The sequence below is a fragment of the Notothenia rossii genome, assembly GCF_949606895.1.
Source record: "Notothenia rossii genome assembly, chromosome: 11".
Taxonomy (NCBI): Eukaryota; Metazoa; Chordata; class Actinopteri; order Perciformes; family Nototheniidae; genus Notothenia; species Notothenia rossii.
In genome coordinates this window covers 4,455,412-4,481,826 of record NC_136910.1, presented here as the reverse complement: position 1 = coordinate 4,481,826, position 26,415 = coordinate 4,455,412, and the positions used below count along the sequence as shown (strand labels likewise).

General features: G+C 40.3%; 2 protein-coding genes across 2 annotated transcripts in view; one reads left to right on the top strand and one right to left on the bottom strand.

Annotated features, from left to right (window-relative positions):
• Window positions 1–18,682, bottom strand: part of vps35l (VPS35 endosomal protein sorting factor like) — a 21,783-nt gene extending 3,101 nt beyond the window's left edge. The window contains exons 1-26 of the mRNA XM_079658452.1: window positions 18,660–18,682; window positions 18,281–18,380; window positions 17,704–17,877; window positions 15,859–15,972; window positions 15,739–15,763; window positions 15,342–15,421; window positions 14,528–14,656; window positions 13,148–13,232; window positions 13,013–13,069; window positions 11,595–11,691; window positions 11,358–11,405; window positions 10,021–10,114; window positions 8,128–8,328; window positions 7,347–7,393; window positions 6,986–7,097; window positions 6,114–6,230; window positions 4,974–5,027; window positions 4,799–4,879; window positions 4,443–4,505; window positions 4,273–4,358; window positions 4,103–4,183; window positions 2,459–2,522; window positions 1,957–2,055; window positions 1,544–1,621; window positions 668–782; window positions 445–458 (exon numbers count right to left, since the gene is read on the bottom strand). Of these exons, the coding sequence (XP_079514578.1) occupies window positions 445–458; window positions 668–782; window positions 1,544–1,621; window positions 1,957–2,055; window positions 2,459–2,522; window positions 4,103–4,183; window positions 4,273–4,358; window positions 4,443–4,505; window positions 4,799–4,879; window positions 4,974–5,027; window positions 6,114–6,230; window positions 6,986–7,097; window positions 7,347–7,393; window positions 8,128–8,328; window positions 10,021–10,114; window positions 11,358–11,405; window positions 11,595–11,691; window positions 13,013–13,069; window positions 13,148–13,232; window positions 14,528–14,656; window positions 15,342–15,421; window positions 15,739–15,763; window positions 15,859–15,972; window positions 17,704–17,877; window positions 18,281–18,380; window positions 18,660–18,667 (2,223 nt within the window). The 5' untranslated portion in view covers window positions 18,668–18,682. The remainder of the gene's footprint in view (window positions 1–444; window positions 459–667; window positions 783–1,543; window positions 1,622–1,956; window positions 2,056–2,458; window positions 2,523–4,102; window positions 4,184–4,272; window positions 4,359–4,442; window positions 4,506–4,798; window positions 4,880–4,973; window positions 5,028–6,113; window positions 6,231–6,985; window positions 7,098–7,346; window positions 7,394–8,127; window positions 8,329–10,020; window positions 10,115–11,357; window positions 11,406–11,594; window positions 11,692–13,012; window positions 13,070–13,147; window positions 13,233–14,527; window positions 14,657–15,341; window positions 15,422–15,738; window positions 15,764–15,858; window positions 15,973–17,703; window positions 17,878–18,280; window positions 18,381–18,659) is intronic.
• A 1,129-nt stretch (window positions 18,683–19,811) lies between these two features.
• Window positions 19,812–26,129, top strand: zdhhc16b (zDHHC palmitoyltransferase 16b; the record flags this gene model as incomplete). The annotated part of the gene is made up of 4 exons (XM_079658447.1): window positions 19,812–19,945; window positions 24,374–24,661; window positions 25,666–25,878; window positions 26,079–26,129. Exons 2-4 carry the CDS (start codon window positions 24,404–24,406, stop codon window positions 26,127–26,129), a joined length of 522 nt encoding a protein of 173 aa, XP_079514573.1. The 5' UTR covers window positions 19,812–19,945; window positions 24,374–24,403.
• Window positions 26,130–26,415: the final 286 nt, after the last annotated feature.

The following is a 26,415-nucleotide window of genomic DNA, read 5'->3' as shown; positions in this document are numbered from 1 at the left end:
TACAATATTATTAACCAGTGAACTACCTTATTAAAATATTGATATACCAAATATTTATATTGGAACAGTTTTCGACGTAGTAATGCTGTAAAATATTTCAGCCACTAGGGGGGGCAATTCCCCTCCGCAAAATCCGCCTATGCCTTTTGTGTCCATTTCCTGTTGTTTGACTTGTTTTACCCCGGCTGACATTTTAATGGTTCCCTATATTACCCTATGCCCTGTAAGGTGTCCTTGGGTGCTATGAAAGGCGCCCCCCAAATAAAATGTATTATTATTATTATCTAGCTCACTACTTCACAATCACATGTATTTTCACGTAAATCTGAAAACGCCGCAGCAAAAACGCTCACTTTTGCAAAGGCACTCTACTCCTCTGTGCAAGTCAGAATAGTAATGTTTAAGTGAATATGCATGAGTTTTGGGAAATAGTGAACTTCCAACTTGATAAATCAGACCTAAATGATAATGCATGACTTTTGTGAGAGTTTTTAAAACAGATGTTTCGATATAGTTTTGCTGTTTCTCCATTTCTCCATTCTACGTCCACCATGGAAGCGTGAAAGAACAACGACATTTTTCAAGAATTCAAGGCAACAAAAGCTTAGTACTGAACTTGATCTGGATGTTTTCAACGTGTTAGGAGTTTAAATGGAGCAGCTCTCACCCTGGGACAGACACTGGTTGGCGAGAGCGACCTGACCCGACAGCAGGTAGAGGCTGAGGCGGCTGAAGATGCTGCTGAGAGACGGGACGGTGATGAAGCTGTACGCCGCGCACGCCTGCAGGGAGGAGAAGAATATACATTCAAAGCATCCGACGTGGGAAGCCAACGCTGAGCTGAATGCTTCTCAGGCTCTGCTGGAATCTCAAAATCACAAATCCTGGAGCAAAGTATGGTGGCCTGCAGGGGTCAGGTATTCATTACTGGATTACACTTCCACCTGCATTTACAATGAGAGGACTTTTACTCTAGAAAAGTGGTTTGAAGGCCAAAGACTCATGAGGGAAGTCTTAACACAGGGGGTCTAGGGGTAGTAGGGGAATGTGAGAATGTGGTCAGGGGTCTTGTCAAATATCTGGAACAAACCTGCAGGTCCGCTGCAACTCTGACTACTTTGAAATCCAGTCTGAAGACTTTTCTTTTTGAACTATTCACATCTCACACTGCACTGGAACTTTTATTCATGAACCTGTGTTATTCACATTTACTTTTTAATGTTTCTAATGTGCCTTGTGTTGAAAAGTGCTATATCAATAAAAATGCCCGGAAAAAGCAATTAATTGTTATTTGATAGCTTTACTGGTAAATGTGTTTAAAACTTAGTGTGATAAAGACTTTTTAATGTTTGTAGTGTTTTATTTGTATATCTTTTAATGCATGTTCCTAGTTAAATAAATAGATGAATAAATAAAATATATAAATAAGAACAAATAATTAATAAATACATAAATATTGATACAAATGAAAAACGAAAAAAAAATGTAATTAAATAACATAATAAATAAATACAATTAGTCAGATGTGTGTGTGACGACTCACCCGGACGAAGGCTGCTGTTTTTCGGGAGTGATTCCCTCTCATCACGCTGCTGGTCTCCATGGCCAGCGTGTTCACCGTCTGCAAACACACAGTGAGCTTTAAGGAGTGTGTTGTGTGTGTATGAAGTATATATTAAACATTTATAAAACGGACAAGTCAAATCAAGCAATCTGATTGGTTCTTAGCCGTGATATACTGAGCGTACACCACAGGTAGAATTGTAAGTTACTTTTCACAACAAGTCAGTATCCATCCGCGTCTGAGAAAAACAGTATACCGTTGGGCTGAAAAGCAAACTGTTTTTCGCGTCGCGTCGGGCCGAACCACGCCCCTTAGCTGTGATATAATGAGCATATATCACGGCCTGTCGTGACTCGTGAGCTATTGCTTAAATAACCCAGATCATTACTGACGTGAATGAGCTGCACCAGCACGGACTCCAGGTTACAGAACGACGCTCTGGCCTCCACACAGAAACTCAGCTGCTGCTCGAAGTCACGACCAAAAGAAACCTGGCATCCACACGGACAGAACATGTGGGTGAGGAGAGAGAAAAAAGTGCTTTTGTTACTTAGTGTAATTTACTTACAGATAGAAAGGAAGATTAGTAACTTTAAAAGCCCCTATCTGGCAATGTGACGCAAAAAGAAAATGTCCTGAATGTCAAAAACGTTCTCAAAATCATGACTTCATAAATTGGTGAATTAAGATCTCACAATAAGGACTTTTCTTTGCACCAAGATGTGTATTAATCCACCGCTGAAAATAGTCCCCAACATATACAGTATTCCGGCTTGTAATGACTGTGCCAAGCTTTTATTAAAGAAAAAATTAACCTTATTAAATAACTAGCTTTCTTGAGCACAAGCAAATATAAAATGTCTAACGTTTGGAGGAAAGCCTGAGCACTCTCACCATGCGGATGAAGCCGATGATGAGCAGGGACAGAGATCTCTTCTCATCCTCCAGAGTCAGAGCGCTGCAAACAGACAGAGGAGAGGACTGATGCAGAGAATTCAGATCAACATATATTTCTTATAGTTATATTCAATACAAGCAAATGTTACGCAGAGCCTTACAACATATCCTGGGGGGGGGGGTTATGTCAGTAATTAAAAGGTCCCCTATTATACGGTTTTTCATCAATATGTTACAGGTCTCAGATATATACAGAGCCTGTCTCTGATTGGTTGAAACACCAAATATGTCATTGCAGCATTACCCATAATCCCCTCTGTTTCAGCCCTGTTTCCAAAGTGCTGATTCTCTATCTGTTACTTTAGATGAAAATAAGGAGCCCCTCCCCACGCCCCTCTGAGAGAAATTTGGTTACAAAGAACTCAATGGTGCTCTAGGAGGAGATTCAGGTGATAAGGGGGGGGGGGGGGGGGTTACCTTGGTTGCTGATTGGCTAATGGTTACACAAGACAAAACATCGTTATGACATCATAAAGTGGCCAAAATCTGATCAGCTCATTTTCAGACAGGTTTTTATAGAAATGGATCAAAAAGAGAGAGAATCTTTGTTCCAGAAACTTTCAGAGTGTCTTTCCACAGAGGGGACACATGTTGATGTAGAAGAGACATGAAGAAGAGGGGACACATGTTGATGTAGAAGAGACATAGAGAAGAGGGGACACATGTTGATGTAGAAGAGACATGAAGAAGAGGGGACACATGTTGATGTAGAAGAGACATGGAGAAGAGGGGACACATGTTGATGTAGAAGAGACATGAAGAAGAGGGGACACATGTTGATGTAGAAGAGACATGGAGAAGAGGGGACACATGTTGATGTAGAAGAGACATGAAGAAGAGGGGACACATGTTGATGTAGAAGAGACATGGAGAAGAGGGGACACATGTTGATGTAGAAGAGACATGAAGAAGAGGGGACACATGTTGATGTAGAAGAGACATGGAGAAGAGGGGACACATGTTGATGTAGAAGAGACATGGAGAAGAGGGGACACATGTTGATGTAGAAGAGACATGAAGAAGAGGGGACACATGTTGATGTAGAAGAGACATGAAGAAGAGGGGACACATGTTGATGTAGAAGAGACATGAAGAAGAGGGGACACATGTTGATGTAGAAGAGACATGAAGAAGAGGGGACACATGTTGATGTAGAAGAGACATGGAGAAGAGGGGACACATGTTGATGTAGAAGAGACATGGAGAAGAGGGGACACATGTTGATGTAGAAGAGACATGAAGAAGAGGGGACACATGTTGATGTAGAAGAGACATGGAAAAGTGGATTTTGCATAATAGGTATTAAGGTACAACGGTTTATGGTTGATATTGTAGGTAAATCACACACACACACACACACACACACACACACACACACACACACACACACACACACACACACACACACACACACACACACACACACACACACACACACACACACACACACACACACACACACACACACACACACACACACACACACACACACACACACACACACACACACACACACACACACACACACACACACACACACACACACACACACACACACACACACACACACACACAGCGTACTTGACGGAGTCGTGCATGGTCTTGCAGATGTGCAGCATGGCGTTCAGGATGACCGGGTCTCTGGTCGGGTCCACCTGGTTTCTGCAGGAGGCAAAGTCAAGATTCTTAATGTTTTTTATGTCACAAAGTATAAATAAGTCTCATCCATCAGACTCTGGGGGAACTCTTACTTGATGAAGACCTCCATGATGGATCTGCACACCTCCACCCTCACACTGTCCTTCTGGAACATGTCGAGGAACGGCAGGAAACGCTCCTGAGAAACAGAAACATGGGGGGGCATTTAGAAGCTGAAAAAACACTCCTTATGGATTATTTCCATCGTGTTGCGTCCGCTCACCATGGAGAAGAGGACGGAGAAGTCCTGGAAGTAGGTGAGGATCTTCCTGATCACTGACTGCAGCTGGAGGTAGAAAAAAAGTACGGAGAATGGATATGTTTTAAGGAGAAAAGGGGATTAAAAAAAAAAGAAGTTTGCCTATAGTTTACTACGGTTTTATGTGTTACAGTGGAAAGCCAAGACGGCAGCAGCAGCAGATCACAACGTAACAACATATACGACGAAAATGAACACTACTGCTTTACTGCATTAACAAGGCAGCCATGTTTAGTCACTTTAAAGCGGCTGCAGCTAATTATAATTTAATATCTTATAATTTAAAAAGAGAAACATTTGGATTTCTGTGTGCTGCTCACCTGAGGATACGCGTCCTCAAAGGCCCGGTCCGGAGTCATGTGTTTGATGATGTCCGCCAGAACCGTGTTCACCTCACGTTTCTGAGAGGAAGAGGAAGAAAAAAAGGTGATCAAAAGTGATTCAAATCTCGTAATAAGATGCAATAAAAAGGCGTTACAGGTGAGCGTCACTCACGGCGAAGTGTCGGCAGGTGAACTCCACCCAGATCTCAGCGCAGGTGATGTAATCCTGAGGAGCGATCACATTCAGAGGCTTAGAAAACATTTTTTTGTTAACAGCTGTGTGGTGTCGTGTCAAATTACATTTCAGGAGGGCAAAGGAAGTAAAAGATGGATTTGCAAATGGTTAAGGACGAGGGAGGTTTAAAGGCTTAAAGGGCCCATGTCATGCTTCTCCGGTTATTACCGAGTAAAACTCTAACACAGAGAAGACCTGTCTATGCTGCCCCAGAACGCCTCGTTGGACATTTCTCGTTTTCCATTGTTTGCTTCCTGGGTTCTGTGACGTGTGAACACCCAGATCAACAACAAATGACCGGATTGGCCCAAATGGACCAATCCTTGGAGCCCCTCACATACCAGGACCCCTTGGCTAACTAACAGGGAGTCCCATTGACTTGCATAGAGCTCCCTGAACGCTGGTAATAGACGAGTTGGGATGGTGGAGAAATGCTCTTTGCAGACCCATTCTCACAGCGTTATAAACCTTTTTCTTACTCAATATCAAGCCACACTTATTGTTTTTACTTCGGCTGTGAGTGTTTGTGTGCTCAGGATAAGTTTAGCTGTGTCTCGCTGTATCGCCGACCCGGAAACCTGTCTGCTCCTCGCAGCAACGAGCCTCACAACGTCCCGACCAATCAGAGCACACTGGGCTCACAGGGAGGGGGGGGGGGGGCAGGAGCTCCAACAAGGCGTTTAGGACAGAGAGTGAATACACATACTATACAGAGATGCTGTATGAGAAACCAATGTGAGTTTGGAACATTGCACAATGTAACTATATTCTAGTAGACCTCAACAATGGAATTATGATCAGTAGAAATGACATGGGACCTTTACAGATGGGATGTTTAGATGATGCCTAAATGAATTTAAGGGTGGGACCAGTTGGATATTCTCCACTCTATAGTGTGCCTGTGAGCTGTGTTCTGGGTGCAGAATCCTCTCAGGGTGAAGTTGCTCTGTTCCTACATTTGGGATCGTTTCTTTATTACTTTATTAAATATAACAAAAGACAAACTTTGTCCACGAAGCATTTATCAGTTTCTCTTAAGAATGTCCTCCACATGTGGCAGCAGCAGCTCTTCAGTACCTGAGGGCTGCGGACTTTCGTGACCACCTTCCAGGCTTCGTTCAGGATGGTGAGCCGCTCAGACTCTGGAGGGTCGGCACAGGCCACGCTGCGGCCCAGAGAGCCGAACAACAGGTGCTGTATGGGGGGGAAATACATTCAAAGCACATTTAATATGCTTTAACATAAACCTATGAGAGTGTATTACGACCTTTGAAGGGTAAATGAAACAGAAAGGAGAAATTCAGCTGGAAATTAACAGAAATAAATGATTTCCATATTTTTATACGAGGAAAAAATGCAAAATGTCTGAAAATTAAGTCAAACATTTGTGTGTTTTTTTTCCTACTACTACTTCTAGTATTAAAACCGGCGACACAGGCGTCCCTTCAAAGTATAAAGCCTTTGTCTTTTGCCAGCGTAGCTCAGGGAACGTATTTGCTGGCTATGTTTTTACGTTATAATCGTAGTGAATATTCCCCAAATATAACCCCCCCTCTCCCCCGGCTCCCTATTTTGAAATAGTTCTGACCTACAATGGCCCAATATGTCATTGTACTGAACAGTAGAATAAACTCACATTGAAAAGACTAAGCTACTGTGAGGAAATGTTGAATATGGTTCATCTATTTGGAGAATTTGTTAATTTGCAAATGTAATTATATTCTCGGTCTGTACTTCAAACTGATTTTTTAGCATTATTTTGTAATCTGCCATATGTCTAATGTTGGGGAATGTTCGGTTGTGTTTGTGTAATGTGATACATGTAAAAAAAATCCATAAACTCACATTTCCTGTGTGAAATTTGAACATTCGAGGGTTGTGTACAGTGTGTTCCTTCTCATATCTACATGTCAGGGATGAATATATTATAATTGTTGATGTTTTCCCACCTTTGGGAACCCGGCCTCGTCGCAGTCTTTGATCATCCCGATGAAGTCTGTGGCTCGAGCTGCGACAAACTCCGCTCTGAACGCCCTCATCACCGAGTTCAGCAGCAAAGCACTGTGGGAAGCGGGAACATGTTCAAATCTGTGTTGTAAAAAGTCTAATCCATGAAAATCTGTTGGTAGAAACATTTCTTAATATAAAAGCCTACGAACTGAACCAGTCTCTGAAACAGTGAGATGGTGGCAGATTGGATTTGTAATTCTATTTTGTTTCCTGTTGGTCCAAAGGTAGCATTCTACTAGACAACAATTAGACGTGTCTTCATTTCTCTCAGGAGATATACGTGTCTTTAAAAGCACTCACTTGTTCCCCAGCTTCTTGCATCTCTCCATCATCTCCATCAGCAGAGGCTGGAAGTTAAAACACAAACACATTCAAACATTTGTTACTCCAACTCTAGTTGAACCTCAAAATAATGTAAGAGGCAGATCTGTGTGCAGCGCCGTGCACACAGATCTGCTGGTAATGAATATTACATTTTGTGAGGAAACTTTTCCACCAATAATTCCACTAAGTAATCCAAAAAGTATTCACTTCAGATTTACGAAAGTAACTGTAATCAGATTACTCGTTTTTCAAATGTAACGCGAGCCGAATACAGGTACTTGATCTTCGTATTCTGATTACGTAACGCCGTTACATGTATTCCGTTACAACCCAACCCTGTGTGTGTGTGTGTGTGTGTGTGTGTGTGTGTGTGTGTGTGTGTGTGTGTGTGTGTGGCCTAGCATTACTATACTTGTGGGGACCTAAATCTGTTTACACAGTCACGTGTGGGGACTCGCCCCCCTTATGGGGACAAATTGGAGGTCCCCATGAGGGGAATCATTAATCTTAGGATGAAGACTTGGTTAGGGTAAGGGTTGGGGTTAGGCATGTGTTGGTTATGGTTAAGGTTAGGATAAGTCTCCAGGAAATGCATGTAAGTCAATGTAATATCCCCTGAAGTGATGTATACATGGTATGTGTGTGTGTGTGTGTGTGTGTGTGTGTGTGTGTGTGTGAGCAATAACGTGTAGATTTGAGTGGACTGTAAACTGAGGCGGGTGTGGTTTTTATGTATATCTCCATAAAAACGGTTTACCTCTGGAGCTCTGTAGGCGATGCACTGCAGGATCCAGTTGATGGCGGGGGAGTAGAGGGTCAGATACTCGGGGATCTCCACCCTCTGCAGCACCAGCTGGTTCTGGACGCTCTCGCTGCTGATCTGCCTGAAGGAGCCCAGCAGGTCGAAGAAGTTCCTGTTCAGGCTGTCCTTCAGCTGGGGGGCCACCTCCATGCCCACCTGCACACAGACAGAGACTCATAAGTATCAGACCCACTCTGTAAATACAGAGCTGAATCAAATCAGATGCACGCTGAAGGCTCTTTGAGCAGCTTGTCTCTCACTGATCGTTCTGTTATATTAAATGTTTGTTGTTTGTTTTCCATGTATTGTGTCTTGATATGTTTCTGTAGATGTTACACATGGAGCTGCTGTGATGCAAGTCACATTTCAGACTTGATCGGACCATGAAAGTCTCATCGTATCATATAATAATCAGAGATCCTTTATTCGTCCCACAGCGTTACAGCAAAGGGAAAGTACGGATAAATGCAAATAAAATGAGTAGACTGAATTTAAATAAGAAACTCGAGTCAATTAAATAACTTATTTATTTCGCCCCTTGTAGCACTTTGGGTTTACTTTTAGCAAAGAAAGGGGCTTTACAAATAAAATGTGTTATTATTATTATTAACTCTTTGTGCACAGGTTTAGTCCTAAAAGGAAAGTTAGTGGTCAAAAACAGCAGCAAAAGTGAAAAAACTACATTTCGCCCCCGTCTCTCTTAACTATGAAAGGACAAAAAAACTATAGAGAGGCGAAGTCCCTCCCTTTCCGGGGGAGCTCCATGGGACCTTATTTCTGAAAAAGTATGTATTGAAGTCAATGGAGAGAGAAAGATTATCTTTCGATCCCGTTTGAATTGTGCCACGAATTACACATATGATGTTTGTCAATTTAAAAGATCATTTTACAAGTCAAAAAAATCTAAATGTGTCGTAAAACTGTGAAGTAACACATTTTTTTGTGTGAAACCGCTCAATGAGCTACATCTCCCATCTCGCACCACACACCAAGACGGCCGTCACGTTGGCACATTTCACTTCTTTCTTTCAGAATGAGGCGGAAAGTATTAAAAGAGGTGAAAATCACTCCAAGTCTGGGCATGTTGAGAGCTGTACATACACACAAGGGGAGTTAGTCGGTTCCGTGAGAGCCAGCATGCGGGATCGGGATTCTGGGATTTGTAGTCTTTCTAGTTGCGTATCTGTCATAGTCTTATATTTCAACAGTTTTACGACAAACTGACTTTTTTGACATGGAAATAATTATTTAAGATTGACAAACATCATATGTGTAATTCGTGGCACAATTCAAACGGGATCAAAAGATAATCTCTCTCTCTCCATTGACTTCAATACATACTTTTTCCAAAATAAGGTCCCATGGGGCGGAAGTAGATGGGCGGGACTTCGCCTCTCTATACTATAAACTATAGCCTACAATATTTTTCTAAATCTGATGCAAAAAGAATTCTCACCTGTGTTTATGATTTAGGAACAGGTAAATGTTTCTTTGGTTTCTCAGTTTCATTTATTTTCAAATACAATAATAGGTGACACCTCTCTTCTAATGGAAAACACCAGGTTTTCCCCACCCACCTGTTTCACAGTTTTAAATACAAAAAAGTACAAAACATACTTAAAATTAACTTTAAATTATCCTGAAAAACAAAGTCTAATAATAATAATAGTCCACCTGCAAAACAAAAATGTTTTTCATGGGGTGAAAAAAGAACGTATAGATCAGCTGTACCTTTTTTTTTTGCCCGCACATTTTACAGAGAAATAAGGAACATAGGAAGATAAAAAAAAAATGCCTCCAGATCAGAATCACGAGACATGAACATTGATGAAAGCCAGCACGTCTCACCCTGCAGAGGTAGGCTCGGGCGTACGCTGCCACCAGAGGGTCTCCAATCCCTCTGATCATGGCCGTCAGCCGGGGAAGGGTCTCCTGAATCCCACTGGGAAGAGAGGAGGGACAGAAAGAGAGGGCAAGAGGGTAATATGACACATGATATCAAAGGTATCAACTGTAGCTGTGAACATGACAGGATGTGTGATTACCTAGAAGAGCATCAGGACTGTTTGAGGCATATGATAGCTATGTGATTAACATGATGATTCAGCCTCTATGGAGAGAGACATATGACAAGCATGATCATTTCTGACGTGGAGCTAATCTGAAGTAAACATTGAATACTGCTTTCTATTCCTCCATCTTGTGACTGTGGAACTCCCTCTCTTGGATATCAGCATGTGAAGGACACTGTTCAGGAACTAGTTGATGCTCTGTATGTGATGACTACTTCCATTCTGTAGAGGATCACAGATACATGGATCCTGAGATTGAAGCTCGAGCCGGGGACCAGGGGTTATTAACAATTTTAAGTATTCAGAAAAAGTCAGAATTTTGAGAAAAAGTCAGAATTTTTTAATTTTTTGAAAAAAGTCAGAATTTTGAGAAAAAAAGTCAGAATTTTTAGAGTTTTTTTGAAATAATTCCAGATTTTGAGGAAAAAGTCTTAATTTTGAGGTTTTTTGAAATAATTCCAGATTTTTAGAAAAAAGTCTGAATTTTGAGGAAAAAGTCTTAATTTTGAAAAAATAGTGATTTTGAGAAGAAGTCTGAATTTTGAGTGAAAAAAATCTATTTTTGAGAAAAAATACCGAATTTTGAGAAAAAAGTCCGCATTTTCAGAAAAAAGTCCGAATTTTGAGGTTTTTTGAAATAATTCCAGATTTTTAGAAAAAAGTCTGAATTTTGAGGAAAAAAACCTGAATTTTGAGAAAAAGTCAGAATATTTTTATTTTTGAGAAAAAATAACGAATTTTTAGAAAAATGTCCGAAGTTTGAGAAAAAAAGTCCGAATTTTTAGGTTTTTTGAAATAATTCCAGATTTTTTGAAAAAAGTCTGAATTTTGAAAAAAATGCTCTGTTTGTGATGAATACTTCCATTCTTGAGAAGATGAGAAATACATGGATCCTGAGATTGAAGCTCAAGTCGGTGACGAGAGAGATTTTTCTAACAATAAGCAAAAAGGACTATTCCCAAATACTTCAAATAACCCTCAAATGTCATTCTGATGTAGAAAGACGTGTCAATGTAATCTAATGTTGCTGAACTGAACCCCCTGAATCCATCATGTGTTATAGGTAGCTCGTAAAGGTGAATTAGGGTGCATTAATTAAGGAAGGAAACTCACCTTTTGTTCAGGAAGCGGTTACACTTGAGAATAGCAGCCTCTACATATCTGATCACAGAGGTCAAAGAGAAAAACTGTTTTAACGAGTGTTTCAATTCTACCGTCGAAAGAAATTCAAATGCGACACTTGTTCATGTTTTCCCAGATGTTATTTCCCTGGCGTCCTTTCCTTTAGGGAGCAGATTAAAACACAGATAATATAATAACACACAGTAAAGAATGAGTCTGAGAGGATACAGTCTGGGCAGCAGCTCTCTGATGGAGGCGATCTTAAAGAACCAGTTGAGGCACGTCTCCTTCGCCGTGTCGTTCACATCGTCCACGGTGAACGACTCTGAGGAAAACACACCATAAATCCATCACCTCAGAAACTACAATCCAGTCGAAATGTTTAGATTAAAAGGTCCCCTATTATTCTGTTTTTCATCAATATATCACAGGTCTCAGATATATACAGAGCCTGTCTCTGATTGGCTGAAACACCAAGATCATTGCAGCATTACCCATAATCCCCTCTGTTTCAGCCCTGTTTCCAAAGTGCTGATTCTCTGTCTGTTACTTTAGATGAAAATAAGGAGCCCCTCCCTACGCCCCTCTGAGAGAGATTTGGTTACAAAGAACTCAATGGAGCTCTAGGAGGAGATTCAGGTGATAAGGGGGGGGGGGGGGGGTACCTTGGTTGCTGATTGGCTAATGGCTACACAAGACAAAACATCGTTATGACATCATAAAGTGGCCAAAATCTGATCAGCTCGTTTTCAGACAGGTTTTTATAGAAATGGATCAAAAAGAGAGAGAATCTTTGTTCCTGAAACTTTCAGAGTCTCTTTCCACAGAGGGGACACATGTTGATGTAGAAGAGACATGAAGAAGAGGGGACACATGTTGATGTTGAAGAGACATGAAGAAGAGGGGACACATGTTGATGAAGAAGAGACATGAAGAAGAGGGGACACATGTTGATGTAGAAGAGACATGGAGAAGAGGGGACACATGTTGATGTAGAAGAGACATGAAGAAGAGGGGACACATGTTGATGTAGAAGAGACATGAAGAAGAGGGGACACATGTTGATGTAGAAGAGACATGGAGAAGAGGGGACACATGTTGATGTAGAAGAGACATGAAGAAGAGGGGACACATGTTGATGTAGAAGAGACATGAGAAGAGGGGACACATGTTGATGTAGAAGAGACATGAGAAGAGGGGACACATGTTGATGTAGAAGAGACATGAAGAAGAGGGGACAACTGTTGATGTAGAAGAGACAAGAAGAAGAGGGGACACATGTTGATGTAGAGGAGACATGAAGAAGAGGGGACACATGTTGATGTAGAAGAGACATGGAGAAGAGGGGACACATGGTGATGTAGAAGAGACATGAAGAAGAGGGGACACATGTTGATGTAGAAGAGACATGAAGAAGAGGGGACACATGTTGATGTAGAAGAGACAAGAAGAAGAGGGGACACATGTTGATGTAGAGGAGACATGAAGAAGAGGGGACACATGTTGATGTAGAAGAGACATGGAGAAGAGGGGACACATGGTGATGTAGAAGAGACATGAAGAAGAGGGGACACATGTTGATGTAGAAGAGACATGAAGAAGAGGATTTTGCAGAATAGGTGACCTTTAAAACATCCTGTGTTTACCTGGAAGGGTCCGAGGGTCCGAACACATCGTCCAGATCCTGTCGAACACCAGCCGGCCTGCAGAGAAGTGAGACTACAGTCGGAAAACGTTTTATTTTTTAAATCAATTAGAAGACAAAAGGATATTTTACTCACCAAAAGTGTCCAGGATGTCTGTGATGAGGACGAATTTGCTGGGGTAGAACTGGATCACTGAGGTGTCGGAGAGGAGCTTCGAGCACTGGAACAAATAAAAAGATTTCTAAATCAAGAGGAGGATATTAAGACTGTTTTTCGTGCTTACTACGAGTTCAATTGATGTACTTTTTCAAGCACTTTCAAGGTATCTAAACATAAAAGACCCAGTTTTTGAAGTCTTATCATCAAGGTAAAATAAATCCTTACATAATAATAATACATAATAATAATATATAATAATATACATGATATTAGATGTTGTTTATTTGACCAGCTGTTGATATGAGTTTACTATGTTTTGGAGTCAAGGAGTCTTTGAAGGATTACTTTCGGACAATACTGTCTTTGGCTCTTTTCTGCTGTAACAATGCACCTTTTAGACCCTCCAGAAAAACGTGGGCTAAAATCCTTGATTATGCGATTAAACATCCGGGTTTTTTATGTGATTTTATGCGGTGAAATTGCGGGAAGTTGCGAAATATGCGGAAAGTCGCGAAATATGCTAAATATGCTAAATATGCGGGAAAAAAGAATAACAATTTTTTAAAATATTGGGCTGTCCTATTTATTCTCTCTCACACACAACCTGCCACTAACGTTAAACCCATTTACTATTCAATTAAACACATTCAATGTTTATTTATTGTAAAAGCAATTGGCTATTTTAATCCCCCCCCCCCCCCCCACACACACACACTTCTCCGCCTCATTCTGTTTTCATTTACTCGTGCGTTATCTGACCAGCTTCAATCTTGTAGGCTACTCACTTTGTTTCTTGTAGCCCTCGAAAGGGTTTTGGAGGTTGATCCCTCGGTGAACGTGAGTTGTTTGGCTTTCTTGTCCGCAGCAGCAGAAAGCATTTTCGAATGTTTGAATGAATCAAAGTGGGTCGTCACGTCGATTTTCTCTTATGCTCCAACACACAGTTGCACGGGGTGCAGAATAGTTTGCCCCCACTTTTTGCCCGGTCTTTAGTAGAAATGTTCGTCGGTAAATGAGATGCCTTAGATTTGTTCATCTTGGTGTTTTCTCTATCGTGTGAGCTCCACACGTTCACTCTATACAGTGTTGTTTACATTCTGTGATGCGCGAGCTGATGACGTCACGTCAAGACGAGTTCACTTTTTTCTCTCTCAACTTTGTGTGGAAAAATGCGGGGATTATGCGGCCTTTTGATAAATATGCGGATTTTTAAAAATCTGCGCCATTTTGCTGATTATGCGCGTTTTTCTGGAGGGTCTAACCTTTCCCCTCTGTAGGACTAATAAAGGTATTCTGATCTGATTCTGATTCTGGACTCCATGTTTAGTTTTTTGAGTGTCTCTATCTTCTTGGTACCTGGATGACGATCTTCAGAGCTTTGACCTTCTGATCGGAGGACCACGCCTCCTTCAGGGACTGGTTCAGCTCCTCGATGCGGTTTGCATAATCCTGCTGAGAGAGGTTCAGCAGCTCCTTCTGGGAACCCTACACACACACACACACACACACACACACACACACACACACACACACACACACACACACACACACACACACACACACACACACACACACACACACACACACACACACACACACACACACACACACACACACACACACACACACACACACACACACACACACACACACACGTTTGTGTGTTTTCTTTTTAATTAGTATGTGTTAACTATCCATATATCCATCTATCCATCCATCTATCCATCCATCCATCCATCCATCCATCCATCCATCTATCCATCCATCTATCCATCTATCTATCCATCCATCTATCCATCCATCTATCCATCCATCTATCCATCTATCCATCCATCTATCCATCCATCCATCTATCTATCCATCCATCTATCCATCTATCCATCCATCCTCCATCCATCCATCCATCCATCCATCTATCTATCCATCTATCCATCTATCTATCCACCTATCCATCCATCCATCCATCTATCTATCCATCTATCCATCTATCTATCTATCCACCTATCCATCCATCCATCCATCCATCTATCTATCTATATGATAAAAACATCCTGTGTGAATGAAATACTTCACATGTTCTCATTTTATTGAGAACGTATGTCTATAAAATGATTCTGTTTACATCCATGCAGACAAATACATGTAGTTTTAAACTCGTGAATGAACATACCTCCTCCAGGTCGTCCAGCTCCTCCAGACGAGTCCGAACTTTCTCCGACACGGCGGAGGATCCGGGACTGGGAGCTTTCCCTACGAGACAACAGGAGCCGGTCACTTTGTGTAAGAACACACACATGGATTATTGCTTCCATTGCTGTGAAGTGGGGCAATACATTCTTGGTTTCTAACAAAAAAACTCAAAATAGATTGGGGCGGTGTGGCAAATGATGACATGGAAACAGAGGAAAGTGTGAATAAGATCAAAGGTAAAGGTTACTTTCATTAAAATATGAATTTCTATGGATTTGGAAACTGTGAAAGTATTTGTGATAATGTATATTTTAATGCCGAAATGTTAATGTAAAAGTTTAATTATTGTATATTATAATTACAAATTCACGGCTTACCTCGATCGGATCCCATGAAAAGATTCTATGAAGACAAAAATTATTCAGAATTAGGTTCCTGTCTTACTAAGCTTTTCTTTTCGCACAAAACTACTTTCTGTTTGATGGAGTCTGACTCACGATGGAGAGTTTCTCTGTGGTGGTGAACCTGGCCAGGATCTCTCCTCTCTTCAGAGACCACGGCTCAAAGTCTGATCCCACCGCCTCTTCCTCCTTCTTCTTCTTCCCCAGGTCCTGGAAGCAAAACAAGCTCTCATTAAAAAGACTGCTTTTATTATCTTCCCTTTAATGTTCCTGTAGGATACTAACAATCAATGTTTAAAGGTCCCCTATCATGCTATGTTTAGGCAATAGCATAGGTCTCAGATATATACAAATATATAAAAAACATGTCTATGAAGTGTTTTGTTCAAAATACCAAACAGATCACCCATTCTAGCCATGCCTCATATCCCTCTATTTCACTTCCTGTTTCTAAAGTGCTGATTTGGGGAATAAAGCTTTAAAAAATAAATAATAAAAAGGAGGGGTCTGAGCTCATGCGGGACCCGGCAGCTACTGTCTAAACTAAATACTGCCGTGATGAAACGCCATATCATGGATTATCAAGGATTATCTCTGAAACAGTATGGAGCTCAAAGGCTTTCTCTCTTGCCGGTTATACCACAAGGTGAGTTCCTTTTTACTTCCTGCTTCTTCACACACATGCTCTCCAGTACAGGTTAGCTCTGAGTGTTAGCGATGCTAATGTAAACACCGACCATATTACGTCCAAAACAGTCGGGCATTGTTTCTGATAGCAACGTTTCTGATTGGGCCGTGGGTCCACATTTCAGATATTACGTCATATCGGACGCAAATCTGGATCAGCTCCGTTGTTCCCCCGTTTTTAGAGATTTGGGTACGGAGGAAAAGAGGGAGGGTTTTATTTTCTGACGCTGCGTGAGTTCCCTGACACACATGTTTATGTATAAAAGACATCAAAAAGTGAATTTTGCATGATAGGTCCTGCCAACAGCTGATGTTTCCTTTTAAAACATTTTGTTGTACTATCAATTATTCTTTTTGATTAGAATGATTACATTTTTTCACATAAAAAACACAGAAAAATGCTTTGTGACTTAAGGCATGTTTCATTGTCTTGTTATTTATAATATATGTAAGAAATGTATTTGTATTTTGAATACAGTACATGTATGGTCCAACTAAGACAATAAATACAAATTATTTTATGGATATCGTGATATGAGGCTACTGTAGATATCTTACTAGATTTGGGATAGTGTAATACTGTATTATGGAATAAGTGTTGTCTTTTCCTGTTTTAAAATTATAATAAAATTATGTATTTGACTGAAATCCAACCTGTTCTATCACATCTATGTTATATCTCACCGGTCCCACTTGTTCCTCAAAGCACCCCTACAATATCGCCACGATTTGCATATATTGGCTAGTTTGTGTGTGTGTGTGTGTGTGTCTGACCCCTGTGGAGGCGCTGTGTGTGTGTGTGTGTGTGTGTCTGACCCCCGTGGTGGCGCTGTGTGTGTGTGTGTGTGTGGGTGTGTGTGTGTGTGTGTGTGTGACCCCTGTGGAGGCGCTGTGTGTGTGTGTGTGTGTGTGTGTGTGTGTGTGTGTGTGTGTGTGTGTGTGTGTGTGTGTGTGTGTGTCTGACCCCTGTGGAGGCACTGTGTGTGTGTGTGTGTCTGACCCCCGTGGTGGCGCTGTGTGTGTGTGTGTGTGTGTGTGTGTGTGTGTGTGTGTGTGTGTGTGTGTGTGTGTGTGTATGTGTCTGACCCCTGCAGAGGCGCTGTGTGTGTGTGTGTGTGTGTGTGTGTGTGTGTGTGTGTGTGTGTGTCTGACCCCTTTGGAGGCGCTGTGTGTGTGTGTGTGTGTGTGTGTGTGTGTGTGTGTGTGTGTGTGTGTGTGTGTGTGTTTGTGTGTGTGTGTGTGTGTGTGTCTGACCCCTGCGGAGGCGCTGTGTGTGATGGCGGGCGTCTCGGCTGCAGCGAACATGGACAGCGGGTCGGTGCCGTCCATCAGGGAGCTGAGGGGGTCGGGGGGGACGGAGGAAGAGGAGGAGGAGGAGGAAGAGGTGCTGCCTTTACGAGCTCCACGACGAGTCTTAGTGTCCGTCACCTGCAGGGAGAGGAGGGGGGTTAATAAAAAAGTATAAACAACTGAAATATGCTTTTTCTTTTTATTAGGACGTTTCATGCAAAAATGACAGAAAAGCTGTGTTTCTGCTTTTCTCATATGAAAAGGGAATGTGTTTTTGCTATGGATTCACAAATCAACATATTAAAACATAACACTTCTAATATTGAATAACTGGGATGGACATTTATTTAATTTTCTGATATTCTGAGTTTATACAGCCTTTAAATTCAATCATTTTTCAATCAGGTACCCAAACCCAAACAGATTGTGTTTGAATTTGTTGGATTCAGAACGGATGCATATGCTGTGACTTTATTATAGAAAACAACATGTTGTGAATGCATGTGTGCAGAGCTGACAGTTGTAATGTCTCATTGTTTACCGTGATGGCTTTGAGGGGATGATAGTCTCCAAAATCCACCGGAGCAAACTCAGGACGACATTTCTGCAGCTCGGCATCGTAGCTACGCCCGCTGGATCGCCTTCAAACACAACAGACACACAGGACAGTAGAGAACATTTACTTAAGAACTAATTCAAGGTACTTCTACTCTACAATATCTCAGAGGCAAGTAGTGTCCTTTAACTGCACTACATTTGTCTGACAGCTTAAGAAACCCATCAGTGATGTTAATTTGTAATGTTTGATAAACTGATAAAGCATTGTCAAAAAGTCTTATTCAGAAACAATGTAAATAGTACAAGAGTGAAAGGGAACATTGTACAGCAATACAATCAATACTGTTACTTCACATACTTACACACTCATATTTAAATGTTGAACTTGTGGTGAAATATTTTCAGTGTGGTAATGGTAGCTTGAAGTAAATGATCTAAATACAGTGGACATGTGGACTAATACAGACACTATGAGGTCTCTTAACACTAATTTGAGAGAGCACACTGTTTATTGATTAAAAACGATTACAACTGATGCAAAACAAAGCTATTGCACTAAACACAAAGACAGACACTTTGCCATACTATAACAAACTCTAGCTAGTCAAATATTGCATTTAATGAACCATTAGACCTGCACTGGGTTTGAAATGATATGTTGACAACCTGCAAAAAAACAGTTAGCATTTCATTTGGGGCTCTACATTTAAATTAAGCTCACAATAAACACGTTAAAACTACATGGACATATCACAAACCGCACAATATCACTATATACACGATTAGACACATGTATACTGAAGATACGTAGCTTTAAAAATAAGAAAAAAGCATCTTACCACTGCACCGCAGCCATTTTTTTGCAGTCATATGACACCACAGTACTTCCTGGTTTTGCCAGATTTCGGAAAAAAGCTGTTTTTGGTTTAAAATGGGCTCTCTGTTATATATTTCATGTTGTTATAGTGAGGAATTGTACTATAAATACTTAATATGGTGTTATTTTAACACTTATAACACCAACAGCCTGGCTTTAGAGACGTTTTAATGAACTGTTACAGCAAATATGACTTCATTTCCCAGAAGACATTGCGCGTGTCTGGACGAGTTGCACTAAAGAATCAAAGAGAAAGAAGAGGTCCCACTTCAAACCTTTATTTGGGCACAAAACACCCTTTCAGAATCATAATTCCTTTATTCGTCCTACAAAGGGGACATTTACGTTGTTACAGTAAAGTATAAATAGAGACGAAGGAAATAGAACACTATTGTAAAAAAAGGCCTGCAAATAGTATTTAAACATACACATTATTACAATTACAATTTATTTGTACACATTCAGGTAGAGACGTGGCAGAGGGACTTTCCATCATATAATATGCTTCTCGGAGAAAACTAACATTACATTCACCCTTAGTGCAACAATATTTGACCATAAATTGCTGCATTTACTTAAAACAAACTGTTTGTAGTCACCAGTTAAGGCGGAAGACGTTTCTGTTTTTACCGCTGATTAAACCTCTGCTTAACAAACGATCTTCACCGGTTCTCTGTAGCTGTACTCCTCTGCAGTCAGTGGAGACATGGCTGACAGGTTAGCATGCTCATGACCTCACTGTAGAGCTGATTCACCTCTTCACCTGACCAGGTACATCATGTCATAATGCCTACTTAAGTCTGGGTTGCTATACTGTTTATTTATTATGAATGACTCTTAATCGTGGAGGAAGGGTAGCAGTTAGCTGGAGGAAGCTAGCTTATAGCTAACGGTGCATCATGACAGATTGAAGCTAATTGGAGAAAAGCTTTCTTCTTCTTCTACTGTTTTATTGTCGTCTTCTATCATTATAATGTGGATTTTTGTCAATTTTTCTTACCTCAATTGTCCATTTAGTTATTCGGCCCTCATCCGGACAAAGGTGATATTCACTGTGAAGTTTTATTACATGATAACAGCAGAATGTGACTATCAACATCCTGCCTTAAGATTGTTTTGTATATTTCACACAGTATTTAATCTTAACTTCAGTGAATGATTCAAGCTGAAGAGGAAGTTGTTACTGTCACATTAGGTCCAATTTGTGTTTAATTAAATCAGATAGTATTACATGTTTGTCCAAAGCGACTTACATACTCAATACTGTGGGCAACCCCCACAGGAGCAATTTGGGGTGAAGTGTCTCAGGGACACAATGACATGCTGACTGGAGTGGGGTTTGAACCTGTGACCCCTTGATCCGTCCGAACACCAGTGCACTATCCCACTGTGCCACACACCTCCCTATAGATAGAACTGTATTTTCAAAGAAAGTGCATCACATGCCTGTAATGTGGCATTTTAGCATGGAGCTATAAACTACTCAAGATAGTTAAATCATAATATGGAGTTATGAAGTAAGCAGCGATTAGTAAATGAGTCTATGAAGTGTCAGAACATTGTATACAAATGTGTATTTACTTCTTAAAGCTTTGATTGAAGTCATCAGATGTCTTGTTTGTTTTCAAGGAGTCAGCGACGTGCACACAGACATCTTGGGGGGCAGGAGCTCAAGTGAGAAAAAGGGCACTTCCCATAATCATTTATAAAGAAAGGTTTTAAAACAAAAAGTTAAATATAGTTGCACATCTCTGACTTACTGACCCATATTTTAATACCCTCACACTCACGCAATTGTTTAATACTCAACAGAATTCTACAAAAGAATCAGTTAACACAGAGACAATGGTCTTCTTTCACCAAGCACAAGAGCAGACAACAAACTAGTACAATTAATAGTTATTAAATGAGCAGCCAACAATCAAAATTATGAAGTCACTGTTTAAGGACATTACAGGCAAAAAGATCGTTTTTTCATGTTGGCTACTATTTTGCTTCCATGTTTTCTTTCACTCTAATTGAAAGAAAACATAAAAAAAACACATAAATGGTGTTCATCTTACAACCCTGTCTGAATTGATCTATAGATTTAAAGCTAATCTGCATTTAAATATAACATTTCCGGGGAAAATACTGACTTGACGTAAGTAACTATCTGGGGAAGTTGTGAGGTGATCCTTTTCACCTGCAATGCCTTGGTAACTGCATTTTAATTAGCGCATTTTAATTAGCCTATAGTTAACGCCTCATTTGCATATCAATGTGGCGATTGTGATGACGTTATTAGATACACATTTGACTGTATTCCCCTTTAGTGTCTCTCCTTAAGTACAGTACATTAGCCTGTCTGCCCGTGATAAATTGCCTTAGCTAAACCTTGAGCTAACTTATCCATTAGCTAGCCTACCTTGGTTAACTATATTTGTTTTTGTATTTTGGCTAATTAGATGTAAACTCGAGGCACTGGCAGCTTAGTCATTTGTTCATTACCACTCACCTTCAAACAAGCCAAGCCGGCATAAAATGGTAAAGTGGGAGGTGCTGCTACCTGTCTGTCTGAAGTGACTGCTGAGGTCCGCACCGCGGTGCGCGAGACGTGGAGGGAGGGAGGTTGACATGATTATTTTTATTTTGTATTCAATCAATATATTTTTGGAAAGGGAAACTGTGCGCAAACAGCAGTAGATATATATTCATTTATTTAAAAAGGAAAAAAAAGGGCACTTTCTCTGGACGAAGAAAAAGGGCAGGGGCTCAAGCCCACTTTGATGTCTATGTGTGCACGTGCCTGAGTCCAACACCTATACATATTGAATTCACAGTGACATAAAGCAGCAAAACATTTTTAAAGGTTGGAACAGAGTAATGTCTGCCAAATTTGCTTGATTGATTGATTGATTGATTGTCACTTGTTTTGTGTTTTGATAAAACGGCTATTCAACTGGCTTTTCGTTTCAGCTCTACATAATAGAGAGGCGGAAAAATTATGTATTGAAGTCAGAAAGAGAGAGAGAAAGATTATCTTTCCATCCCGTTTGAATTGTGCCACGAATTACACAGATGATGTTTTGTCGATTTAAAAAATAATTTCCATTTCAAAAAAGTCACAGTTTGTCGTAAAACTGTTGAAATATAAGAGTATGAAAAATACGCAACTAGAAAGACTACAAATCCCAGAACCCCGGTCCCGCATGCTGGCTCTTACGGAACCGACTAACTCCCCTTGTGTGTGTACAGCTCTCAACATGCCCAGACTTGGAGTGATTTTCACCTCTTTTAATACTTTCCGCCTCATTCTGAAAGAAAGAAGTGAAATGTGCCAACGTGACGGCCGTCTGTGTGTGTGGTGCGAGACGGGAGATGAGATGAGCGGTTTCACACAAACAAAAGTGTTTCTTCACATTTTTACGACACATTGTAATTGTTTTAACTTGCAAAATTATTTTTTAAATTTACAAACATCATATGTGTAACTCGTGGCACAATTCAAACGGGATCAAAAGATAATCTTTCTCTCTTTGACTTCAATACATACTTTTTCCGAAATAAGGTCCCATGGAGGAAAGGGAGGGACTTCGCCTCTCTATATTAAAAAAAAATACCCTGGGCTTATTTGAGTTACCGTCTTCATAAACTAATGTATCTTTCACACAGCTTTAATTATATGTTTTTAATTAGATGCATTTTTTTATTCATAGTTTTCTAACTTAATTATAAGAGACAGAAAATGCAGGCTAATTATTTGGATCATTCAACTATTTTGTATCAATTTCTTTCATGGTAAAAATGGGTTTTTCAGATTAATATGGATTATTATTATTACGTCACATATTATGCTAGATTACCTCATTTGAACCTAATATTGAGGCGTGTGGCGCAGTGGATTAGTGCCTTGGTGTTGGGGTCAGGGGAGCACAGGTTCAAACCCCACTGCAGTCAGCATGTCGTTGTGTCCCTGAGACACTTCACCCCAAAGTGCTCCTGTGGGGATTGCCCACAGTATTGAGTATGTGTCGATTTGGATAAAAGCATCTAACAAGTAACATGTCATGCACTCAAGGCATTTTTAATTGATACTGTAGTAATTGAGTTTAAGTAGCATCTGAAACAGGTGGTTGTTGACCGGCCTGACCCTCACTGCCTAATAAAGGACCCCTGATTAGTGTCTTTCATTATTAATGCCGACCCGAACAAGCCTTATCTGTGTAACCAATACTCACTTTCATGAAATGAAGCCCTGGATCAGGTTTTATTTCCTTCTTGCTTAAGACATTCATCCTGTTGCATTTCCCTCTTACAGAGTTACCTCTCTGCATCTCCACCGCAAGTTTCTAACAACTGTCTGGCCTCGAGATGTGGATTTGCTGTGAATGATTAACAGGAGACTGATGGGCATTACTCAACAAATGTTGAATATCTGTTCTGCCTACTCGACCCAAACAACCCCCAAAACCAAAATCCTTAATCTTTATTATAGGCCTGTCAGATAGACAATATTTGAGCAAGTCATAAATTCGAAAAACAATATACGGTAATTGGTATTTTAAGACCTTTTTATGCCACTAATGTAATGTTTTATGCCTATTAAAACAATGTAATAGCATAGAAACACATTCTTTCAATGAGTAATGAACTTTGAATTCCTAGGAATATTCAACATGTCGATTTGCTTCTGAATTATTAACAGGAGACGTTTGATTGGTAGATGCTGATGGGCGTTACTCACCAAATGTTGAATATCTGTTCTGCCTATACTTGACCCAAACAACCCCCAAAACCAAGATCCTTCATCTTTAACATAAACCTGTCAGATAGATTATTTAGGCGCAAGTTATTGTCCCAAACATATACTGTTTTATGACTAATCACACAAAGTTATAGCATAGAAACACAGGCTTCCAATGAGTAATGAACTTTTAATTCCTAGGAATATTCAAAATGTCGATTTGCCTCTGAATTATTAACAGGAGACGTTTAATTGGTAGGTGCTGATGGGCGTTACCTGAGAGCCTGGCCTTGTTTTCTTTGACTGACATGTGTAGCAGAACTTGAGTTGAGCTTTTTTCGAGGGGTGGAGGTCCCACTACTTGAAGGATATCAATTGAAAACTCCGTCATGCTGCGCTACGAAGAGCTGCTGTTTTACGCCGCCTGTGTTTGTAACTGCTGGACCGTGTGTCTGTGTGTGTGTGTGTGTCAGAGTGTGTGTAGGAAAGGTGGTGGTGGTGGTATGGGCAGCAGCTGGAGGTGGCATCTCTCCCGCACCATGAGGCTGGCGATGCGTTGGTGCCGAGGCCCACAGAGGGGGGGTGGATGCGGGGGAAACAGACCCTGGATCAGCGGGCGGTGTTTTGAGGTGTGGAGCTACAGCAAGATGCTGCTCAGGTCTCTGTACTTCAACAGCCTCACCAACGCTGACACTCTGCTGGACTGTGCCTTCGAACCAGTCTACTGGATTGTGGATAATGTGACCCGCTGGTTCGGAGTGGTGAGCTGTTGGATATCTATTTGTTCCTATTTGACCCCAAAACAACCCCCCCCAAAAAACATGATCCTCAATCTTAAACGTAGGCCCGTTAGATGGATACTTTGTGGAGTGATTTGTTGTCTAAGAAATAATTGCGATATATGCTTTCGTGAATTACATTTTTTTTTTAAAGTGTGATTTGGAACGGGTAAAAAATAAGTTGCTTACTTAAAATGTATCGAGTTCATATCCATATATTGATTATAAATTGATAGCATTAAAAATGAGCGAGTTAATTTTAATGCATTGTACTAGACGACAAACGTAAACATGTTCAAAACCATACAATGAATCCATTATGTGAATTTACTTTATGTAATGTTGTTAGCCTAAAATGATCGAGTTAATGTCACGGTTGTACAATCAGCATTACGTGAAATTTTTAAAGTAATGTCCGTACATCCGTAAAATATGTTGATAGCGTAAAAATGATGATGTTCTTGTCCATGTATCATACAGTAAGTGTGTGACGTAAGAATTATCGTTGTTGTTTCCGTATATCGTACGATAAGTAAAAAAAAACATAATGTTGTACGTTTAGTCTATTACGTTAAAATGATCGAGTTGATGACGATCTAACGATAAGTCGATAACGTAAAAAATATGGACGCGAAGTAAATAATTTCTTCAATGACCTAAAAATGGCGAAGCTAATGTCCATTTATCGTACAATAAGTCAACAATCATGTCCCTATATTGTACGGTAAGTGTATAATTATCAGTGTTGTTTCCGTATATCGTACGATAAGTCAAAAAACCTAAAAATAATTGAGTTTATTTCCATGTTTCGTACATTTAGTCTATTACGTTAAAATGACATAAGCGATGACAATCTTTTTAAGGATAAATCCATTTCGTCAAAGTAAATAATTCAAGGTCAATCAAGATTATAAAAAATCCTAATATCGTAAAAAAGTCGTACGATAAGTCGTTAGCTTGATTATCTATCTCTCTTCCTCTCTCAGGTGTTCGTCTGCCTGGTCGTCCTGCTGACCACCTCAGTTGTGGTCATCATCTACCTGTTCGTTTTACCCACAATCCTCAGCACCTACCCTCTGTACATGATCGTGTGGCACCTCTGCTACGGCCACTGGCTCCTCGTAATGGTGGTCTTCCATTACTACAAGGCCACCACAACAGCAGCAGGAAGCCCACCCAAGGTACAAGACCAGATTTATGTAACCAATATTGTGTTAAATGTTTGTTGTTTGTTTTTCATGTATTGATATTTATCCATGTTGATGTTACACATGGAGCTGCTGTGACGCAAGTCCAATTTCAGACTTGATCTGACCATTAAAGTATTATCGTATACTGCAATACAGTTCAGCTGAAGGGGTTTGAAATCATTCTTTACATGTTGGTCTTTCTGTGGTAGTGGTGGTTACTATTTCTACGTGGCCCTGAGAGCTCAAACAAGGCAAATTGAGAGAACATGCAAAAAAACAACTTAAAAATGTGACATCGTGAAGCATTTAGAAACACAACAACTGTTTCCAGGGGACAAAATAAGGGATGCACACGCAGCAATGTTTGTGTTTGTGCTTGTGAAGTTCATAAAGCCGCTTTACGTCAATTTAGTTAGAAAAATCTAAAATAAAATATATATAAGGATGTTATTTTCACCTCCAAAGTTTTGTTTTTCCGTTTATTTTTTGTTTGTTTGTCAGAATGATTACGGTAAAACTACGACCATAACTGTCTTGAAATTGAAA